Source organism: Contarinia nasturtii, unplaced genomic scaffold (assembly GCF_009176525.2).
Source record: "Contarinia nasturtii isolate CC-2019 unplaced genomic scaffold, AAFC_CNas_1.1 Cnas_scaffold_695, whole genome shotgun sequence".
Taxonomy (NCBI): Eukaryota; Metazoa; Arthropoda; class Insecta; order Diptera; family Cecidomyiidae; genus Contarinia; species Contarinia nasturtii.
In genome coordinates, this window is record NW_022198046.1 from 3,139,691 (window position 1) to 3,149,412 (window position 9,722).

A 9,722-nucleotide genomic window follows, 5' to 3' on the forward strand; every position below is an offset into this window, starting at 1 on the left:
TCTATACTTTTCCAAATTCACATGAAAATAGTGATTTTGTACGTGTATTGATGAAATATTTATCATATATCTTATCTTATCATGTTTTACTCCAAATGTTTATTTTTACTTTGGTGGTTATTCAAAGATAATTTAACTAAAAACTAACAAAATACCGGACTTATTTCCGCAATACATTTTTTTCAACTTGTATTTCATTCTTATTCTGCTTGAAATGTTTAATTCAAAATGATTGCACTGTCAAGTGAGTTTTTGATCTGAAAATTAGCGCGCATTTCAATTGATAATAACTGATATCAATGGTTGATAAAAACGTACAAGCAATCAATTCTCACCAGGGGGACACTCACGACAAAAAATGTTCAAACCTATTTTAGAATTTTGATGTCCAATTAATGCCATTAAAAAATTGGCGTTGGCATATAAAGAAATAATAGTATAAATCAACATAATTTGATTTGGATCTTTTTGAACTCAGAAAAACGAAATTGCTGAAACTCAGATATTTTTGAGAAAACTATTAAATAAATGGTACCGTTGGCAGTAATTGGTTATTCATTTTTGGCATGTTTAGTTTTTCATTTTTTGGAGGATGTATAGTCGAATGTCCGCACATCTGAAAGTCGAAACTTGGGATTTAAGTACATTTTTGGTACAATTATTTAAACCTAGTCCCAAGTTTCTACTTTCACATGTGCGGACATTCGGCAATACATCTACTTTGGAAGTTTCAAAAAAACTCGCTCACTACTTGCATACCAACGTATCAGCACATTTTTTTTAACGGCACTAATATTGTACAATGAAATTCTAGCTAAGTTTGAAAAAATTCTGTTGTGGATGTCCCCCTGGTGACAATTGACTCGTACAAGCCGTAAAAGATATTGATTGAAGTGTGTGCAAAAATATCGGCTTTGTTTCATAAAATGTTTTCAGTAAAAATTTTCGTTCCGATTAAAAAGCTTTTCGTTTCAGTTAAATTGAACGTTATTGTAGAAGAATCTTTTAGTTATTACCGTAGAGTTTTTAATTAAGAATAAAATAAAATGGCTATTAAAAAACTGTTATTTTTATGTTGTTCATTTTGGGTGGTTTCGTGTGAATTGGATGACCTTGAGGTCGATTTTGACAAATTATTAGTGCATATGGATATTGGCGAATCAAAAAATTGTTCATTTATCGTGCGATCACTAAGTTTAGATATATCAAACATAGAAAAATTCAACACAACGATCAGTGTAGTCAGTAGCAATTCAGATATTGTGCAGGTGTTTACCGAAATTCTTTCATTAAATGAAATTGAGGGAGATGAGTTGAGTGGAATTTTCCAAGCTGATGCCATCGACCTCGGAAGTGTATTTGTTCGTGTGGAATTGAAACAAGGAAATCAAACAAAAATGTCAACCGAACATATGGAAATCAGAGTCTACCGCAAACGTGTATTGCCGATATTCAAATCTGAGTACCTTTTTTTGTATCTTCAATTTGTGCATTATTTATATATTACTCTGAATATATGCCTTGGAGTTGTGTTCGATTTGAAAAAGGCGAAGGAAATTTTCCGAAATCCAATAGTACCAATCTTTGCATACGCGTTTGATTTCATCATACTGCCACTGGTGAGTCATACATTTCGGTTTCATTCGAATGATTCATTTGATTACATCAATTTATTATCGTATCGTAGACAAGCTTTGTGCTCGGCATAATTTACGTACCAAGCATCAAAAGTCACTTATGTATACTTGGCACCGGACTGGCTGTAATGAGCGTGGTTCATGCATCCATTCATTGGACTATTATTTTGGGCGGCAACATTAATTTGTCCATTTTAATAAACATCATAACTAATGTGTCGAGTTTTGGTAAATAAATTACACACTATTTAACTTCACTTTAATTCTCATCAGTAAATGTTTGCTTTCAGTTTTAACCAATTTGTATTTCTATTCGATAAAAATTGCCTACGACTACGACATTGAATACGAAAAGATTCTTGGCTACGACGTCATAAAAAATGTATTTCAATTTGCTATTCCACTTTGCGTTGGATTAACGCTTCGAAACTTTTATCCAACTGCAATTAAATATGCAATGGTAACTCTCAAGTGGTTGTCACCATTTGCAGTTTTCAATTTGCACTTCTTCTACATAGAATTTGATTTGGATATATATGTTTATGGATTATTTAATTGGATGGTAAGATGCACTAAAAAATAATCAATAAATAACGTGATTTGAAAAAAACAACATTTGATTTCAGCAATTTTTGCCGGGACTGCTTTTGGTACTTCTAACCTATTCGGCTGGCTGGTTTTGGGCGGTATCATTAAAACTGAAAAATGAAGACTCCGTAGCCATTGTGGTTGATGCACTCAATAAAAACATATGTTTAGCAATGTTCATTGTACAATCACTTATTCCACCTAACAACGATCAACCAGACGTTTATCCAAGCTCCGTTGTAATAAGTACAACGTTCATTTTACTAATTCATCTTGTGTGGAATAAAATCGGGTTAGTCAAAAAATCAACATTTTATATTATTATCATAATATCAATTCAACTAAATTATTTAATTTGCAGAGAAAAAGCAGCACAAAATCAAAAACAAATGATGGAAACGGAACTTAAACTAATAAAATCATTTAATGACTATTCGTTTAAATATGAACAACTTGAAGTGAATGTTTGAGTTTTCGCTTTGTGTTTAAATCTAAGAATTTAAAGGAAAAAAATAAATCAAAAGAGAACCAGCTTTATTCACTCTGTAAAAATATCAATATATCGGCTGTTTTAAGTTTTAACTTGCAGACTTTAATACAATAATTTAGGTTCTTTTCAGTAAGACACAAATATTTTATAGAGAAATATTCGATTTTAACAACTTTAAAACTACATTTAATAGTTGAATTATATTCTATTGATTCTTTTCTATCGTATGAATAAAGTTATCAAAGATAAGATAACTATGTGTCAATTGATAAATGTTCATTGATAAGGTTTTAATCATAGCTCTAAGCTCTGTTATTCATACAATTTAATGATAAATTGTGATGTATTTTAAGCAAAATTGTTTTTTTATCCCAATTCCCGTGAATTTGTATACCTATACACATAATGAAACAATAATAAAAATAACATAAAATCTCCATATATCTTCAATCGTTGAATTATATTTCAACTAGTTGAATTATACCAACAATTTTGATAGATAACACATGTAGACGTTTAATCAAATAGATTAAAATGTCTCACTAATGAACGACTGAAAAAAGACCGTTCATCTGTTTTTTCAACAACATTGAGCTATTTATGTCATTGGTGACAAAGTCCGAATCAATTTCAATCTGTTAGTGCAATAGTGCATTCTGTTTGTCATTTTTGTCATATTTCTGTCCTCAAAGGTCAGTGTTGATTTGAATTGGAAAAATGTCAAAAGCAGTATGCAAAAACCAATCGTGTTTTAAATGTTATTCGGTTACCATTTGTAAGTCTCTAAAAACAACCGCTTTTTTACTTTTTCGAAATAATTTTTTTTGAATTTTATATCAAAGTTAAGCTACTCTTTCGGTTATTATAAAAATAAATAAAATGTGGTTATTTTGCGGTTGAAATTAGTACGACGGTTTCGAGTTGTTGGACTTTGATATGGTATATTGATTTATTGCTTGTAACAAAAATGATAAAAAACTTATTTGGTTACGGAAAGCGAGGTTTTTGTACAAAAAATGATAAAAATTTCACATAAAACTTACATTTAAAGGCTTAATACCGCTTTGGATAAATATACTTGGTAAAATGATACACTACAATGAAAATTGGCCAAGGACTTTCCGTGTATTTTATTTGAACTACTTTTGTTCATAACACTTCATGATTATCCGACGGTATATGTCCGATGATGATATGAATTCACAATTTGTCGTCGTAAAGATCTATTTTCTTGCTGCAATTTACATCGGATTGCAGTTCAACTATTGGCCACTTCTCATTTTGCCTTTGATTCTTGGACTAAAAGTAAGTAAATATTTATTTGGTCATAAGGATCATTTGTGAATCGTTCTTGGAACATTTAAGCGTCAGTGCAACCGCCAGGTCTTTCACAATATGATTCAAGCGAAAGCTGATTTGGCTTATCTAATATACACTTCAGTAGTTTTAATGATACCCTAGGGGCTTTTATCTTCAAATGTATACGATTTATACTGTAAATAGTGAACTATATTGCAAAATCATCTGTAATACGCGCAAATAAATGTGCATAACTGCATATATTTGGTGTATATTTCATGTATATTTCGTCTATGGCATGTTATTTCATTCTCTTTTGTGCGGATCTTCTTCGATTCTGTGTAGCAATACTGTGTGTGTGTGTACACTGAAGTTTGAAATACATCTTATTCACTGGTATAGGCGAGAAATTTTAATCGTATATATGATGAATAGGACGTGAATATTGTGTATAAATTTGTATGAACGAATGATGAAAGCCCCTAGATGATATCATTTTCTCTCATAATGCATTATGGCCACGTAACTATGGTTTAATGTCATTTAAAATGGATACTCACATGTTATCACAATTTGTGAGAATCAATGACTATCATATCTTCCCGTTATCAAAGCATATATGATAAAATTATCTACAAAATGTGTCATTTCGATGTAAAAGTAAAAATGTATTAATTCGAACAGAAACATTTCTAGGCAAAATCATAATATTCCATTTTTAATTGAAGTGAAAGTTCACTTGCACAGTTCTAAGCAATAAAAAAATCCCATCAAAAGTACCAATTCCCATTTTCCAAGTCGCATAGTACACCAAATAAGAATCGTGTTTCTTTTAAAATAAAAAAAAAATAAAAAAATACAAAAACTTAATTCGAATTTTCTTGGAATCGGATTTTCCATTAAAATAATTCCGATGGCATAATTTATCTTCTTCCGGCGCAAATGCATTTCGCTTGTAAAGTTATGATTGATGAAATGATATTTACAGTTTTCCATTCATATCTTTTCTATCTATGTATCTCCCTCGGTTTCGCTCTCTCTTGTATCGAAATGCATTTGGAGATTGCTTTGAGAGGAGTACCCGGAAAAAAACGGAGACGAAGGAAATAAATAGAAGATCAAATCAAAGTTGCATCATTATCTCTGTTGGCCCAAATATGGTGTGTATGAAAACTTTGATTCCCACTCGCGCTTCGATGATAAATCGATTCCAATGCCAATTGTGCGAGGGAGAAAATTGAAGAGAAAAAAAATTGAAGTATCGTTAGCGTACAATTCATCAGAAAAGTTGTCTAAGTGTTAAAAGCAAACATATGTCAAAATAAAATTTCAACAGCACGAATTGGCCGAGATATTGAATCGTTTTGGCGATATGAGGTTATGTCAAAGTTTTCATTTTGAAACTTTTCACTATATTTTGATGGGTGAAGTGGAAAAACAACGTGATATTATGGATATTGGAAAATCGTCGCTCATTCTTTCTTGCCTTCTCTTGCCGCCACCAAAAAGCCAAAGCAATTTTTAATTTCTGTGCAATGATTTACACTTTTATTCCTTCGAGGGGAATGCACACGCTTGTCGAGAAAGAGAGAGAGAGAAAATAGTCATCGACCGAATCCACAAGGAAACGAGACACTGACAACAACTCAGTATGGAGCACAAAAAATATATAAAATCCAATAAAAAATACGGTTACTTGATCTATTTTCGATGGAAAATAACATTTTCTCAACTTTATGGTGCAGCTGGCTTTCCATCGATGGAAATTGTCATGTTTTTTTTCTTCTTCTCCAATTCGTTCACATGCAACTTTTCTCTCTGCTCAGCATTTCGTCTTGTTACGTTCAATGCTATTTTTTGCACTTCTTTTGTTGCTTTCTTAAAATTGTCGAGAAAAACTATTTCCTTTTCTCATTTGCCACCTAGTGAAAATCTTACGAAAATGTTACCGAACAAAATGTTGCCCAGTGCAGCAGCACACAAGATACTACTACGTGTGAACACATTGTACAAAACTGTACATACACGGATGAGCATTGAACACATCACATAAGGTTGAACATTTTTATCACACAGGCACAAACAACCGATTGCCGAATGAATATGGGAAGCGAGAAAAAGAGAGAGGGAAAGAGAGAGAAAATAGAATAAATGTCGAAAAGAAACACATTTTATGGAGAAAACTTGAAAATAAATTGCAACTTCTGTTCTCGATTGAACGGTTTACAATACTGTCACTGTGGAAAATGTCATCGCATTGGGTGTATGACAAAAGCAGCAATTCGATCGAACCGATAGAACGTGGGCGAGAAAGAGGAAAAGCATCATGAACTTCAAACCGGAAAGCAAGAAAAAATTGACACACAGCAACAGCAAATGAAGAATGAAATTGTCGATGTTCCGAGTCTCGAAATATGGTATACATAAACTTTTTACATTTGCCATGTTTTTTGTTGCTACAAAGAGCAAAACTTTTTGCCCATTTACATTCAGATTTTGTGTGCGCATTTTTCTCGGCCTGATTCACTTTGATATGAAATGCAATTGTGATTGTAATACGAATTCGTGTTCCGATTACAATTTTTCCAACTGATTTTTTTCAAACAAACTATATTGTGATTCATTTTCTCATTGTAAAAACTCGTTTTTCTGCAGCTTTGATGCAAAATTAATTCGGTTTATGAATATATATATTTTTTTTTTCTCGCAAAAATGTTGAATTGCATTTTGCCGAGCTGATAATAATGATGTAAAGCTGAAAAGTCGTTATCTCCGCCTTTCGCGCGGACTGTCAATTTCACAGACCGGAAAACAATAACAAAGCAGTCACGTTGTTGAAAGCTGAAATATAAAAAGCAGGTCATGGGCCGAGAGGAACAGAAAGAGAGACTGAAGAAGAATGAAATAAGAGAACAATCGAAAATTTGTGCGATGCAAATGAAAGTATTATCTTGTCAAAATGTGAATGAAGTAATCCTCCAGGCACCTTTTCCTATATACACCTATATAAATTGATGTTCGTTGGTAAGATTGAAATGTTATTTTATCGCCGTTAGTCTTCATTCATCATGCGTACGTTTTGAAGTGGCGTTAAATTAAAAATGAAAACCTTTTTTCTCTCTTTCCAGTTGCCATCATCGCTCTATGCAATCATCGACCGATCTAGCGAATGCCATTTTAAATGTACCAACCAAAGTCAAAGAAAAATGGAGAAAGAGATTTTAAGCCGGCCGATGAATTCGAATAAGAAAAATGAACGTAAACAAGTATTTAGCAAAGAGAAAAATAAATTTTATCTCAAGAAAGCAGCCTCGTCAACACAAACAAATGCACACGGCTTGTCATGACGAAGGAATGAAAAGCAACACAGGAAAAATCATTCGAAATACCAATAATCCCTTTTTACATTAAAAATAATTCTTTAAATAGAGCAAAATACTGGAAAATTACAGTCATGTACTTTTTGAGATTAAAACTGGCATCGAAGCAACTTGCACAAACGTTTGGAGACGAAAAAGAATGCAGAGCAAAGAGGGAAATGGCATTTTCATGGTGTGTGCGTCGTCATTGTCATCGTGCTTTGCCATCAAACGAATAAAAAGTGTCAGAATACTTGAAATGGGTATGATTTGTGCGAGAGAGCATTTTGTACTTTACTTTCAAAATGAAATACACTTTTGCATGATGTATAAACTGCGCCGAGCGCTATGTCACTGCATCACAAGTACATACGACATGAACATGACACACAATTTGACAACGACCGAAGGACATTCCTTTTTTATTTTTCATACCCCGTATACGCAAAACACATCGCTTACACTTTTGTGTCATTTTTATTCTTATTTTTATATTATTTGCTTGTTCCACATTTTTTGTTTGCAATCGTTTTTGTCTTGTGCAACCATTTCGGACATTTTCACTGTTCAAGCCCCGAAATTATGGGGCCCATTTCATTTGTCGCATTTTGTTTTACTCTTTTTTTTTCATTGCATGATAGGATAACGTCACCATTCGCACTGAAGCGAATCATTTTAAATGCGAAAATAAGGATTTGAGCCAAGCGACTTGAGAAATTATTTAAGAAGGGATAAAAAGTTACCATTGTCTGGAGAAATGAGCAAATACAAAGAAAAGGGAAACAGCGACAAAATGATGTCCAGTTTGATTGTCAAAAGCAAACCAAGCACGAGCGCAACGCTTTTTTTACCATTCTGTTGTTATCGTGATTAAAATTGTATACATTTTTAATGCAAAGAGGAAATTTAATGTAGAAAACTGGTTGGAACGAAATGAAGAACGCAATTTTAATTTACGAAGAAAGCTTTGAGAGAATTTTCAAGTGGGGTGTAAAATCGATTGAAACTCCAAATTTTTAAAGTTTGAAGCGCCAGATTTTCCTTTCAAAACCACATTTGAAATGTGTCACCTCACACAATGAACATATCACAGAAGCGTCGAGCAATTTTGGCGTTTAGAAATGTTCGTTGCCATTAATCAACTCAAGACGTTTCAATATTGCTATTTTCAATGTATTGCAAATATATGAGTGTGTCTTATTTATCTTAAATCGTTCAAAAGTTTTTTTCGTTCCAAAAATGGTTGTTGTTCGTTTTATATTTAATCATTTAAATCAATTTTTCATTAATCTCCCCTGCCACTCGAATCAAATGAGTAAATAACGATGTTTGGATCCAAATGCAATAACGGCATCATCATTATCATCATTTTGAGCATACGGAGCGCGCATATTTTTGAGCGATAATGGTATAAAAACAGAAGCGAGCGTCTGATACTTGTGAACAAGATGAGAATCTTCATTCCACCCCACCGTCAAACGCCCGACGGTTATATGATGTATCATTGCGTCGGTTCATTGTCTTGAATCGTTATTTCTGGGGCAAAAGATATCAAGAAACAGATGCTTTCAATTTCGATGTAGTAATTCCAATGCACGCACCCTCTTCTATGCACAGCAAATGACGCTTCACGCTCTCTGTTTTATATTTGATGATTTAGTTTTCTTCATAAAAACCAATTTTTGGACGCATTCCATTGTCATCGACCCACCGACGAACATAGGAAATATGTGTATTTTTATTCGCAATTTTATTCCGTATATTTTTTGTTCGCTTTTTGGAATGAAAATTATGGAAGCATGAATATTGCATCCATTTTAATAATCATAATATAATATGAGTAGGATTTCTTTACGATGTTTCATGTCTTTGGATGCCGTCTTTATGACCAAAAACTAAATAATGTTGAGGCTTAGCAAGAATTCGATATAAACAACAAATGATGCCATTTTATGCGATTGATGTAAATCCAAGTGTGGATTTTGTTTTTCTCTCTTTTTTTCGTTGATTTTTGTGCCGAAGACACGTACTCTTGTTCTTGGATCCAATTGAGATTGGATTTTGCATAGATGCAGTTTGATATGAGTGTACACACGAACGCACGCGGGGTGAATGTATGTCGCGACATTCTGTTTCGCATATATCAACATCATTGGAATTCAGCGAATGCTGTGACCACATGCTACGACGATAATCATATATCGCAAAGGAACGAGAGACAGGGAAGGGTAGAGAGAGAAAGAGAAAAGCAAGCAAGCGTTTAAAATTCATTCGTTCATGCGGTATGTCGAATCGAATTTTCGAATCTACTCGTATTGGATTCGATGGTTTTTCTCTTGTTCCTCTTTT

General features: G+C 33.1%; 1 protein-coding gene across 2 annotated transcripts; it reads left to right on the forward strand.

Annotated features, from left to right (window-relative positions):
• Positions 1-949: 949 nt before the first annotated feature.
• On the forward strand, positions 950-2,816 carry LOC116341090. 2 transcript variants are annotated; one of them, XM_031767957.1, is made up of 6 exons: positions 950-1,619; positions 1,688-1,865; positions 1,928-2,199; positions 2,264-2,517; positions 2,587-2,705; positions 2,770-2,816. In XM_031767957.1, the coding sequence occupies exons 1-5, from the start codon at positions 1,047-1,049 to the stop codon at positions 2,693-2,695; spliced, it is 1,386 nt and encodes a 461-aa protein (XP_031623817.1). In that variant the 5' UTR covers positions 950-1,046; the 3' UTR covers positions 2,696-2,705; positions 2,770-2,816. The 2 variants fall into 2 exon arrangements, with proteins under 2 accessions (XP_031623817.1, XP_031623816.1); XM_031767956.1 differs by having other exon boundaries at positions 2,587-2,783.
• Positions 2,817-9,722: the final 6,906 nt, after the last annotated feature.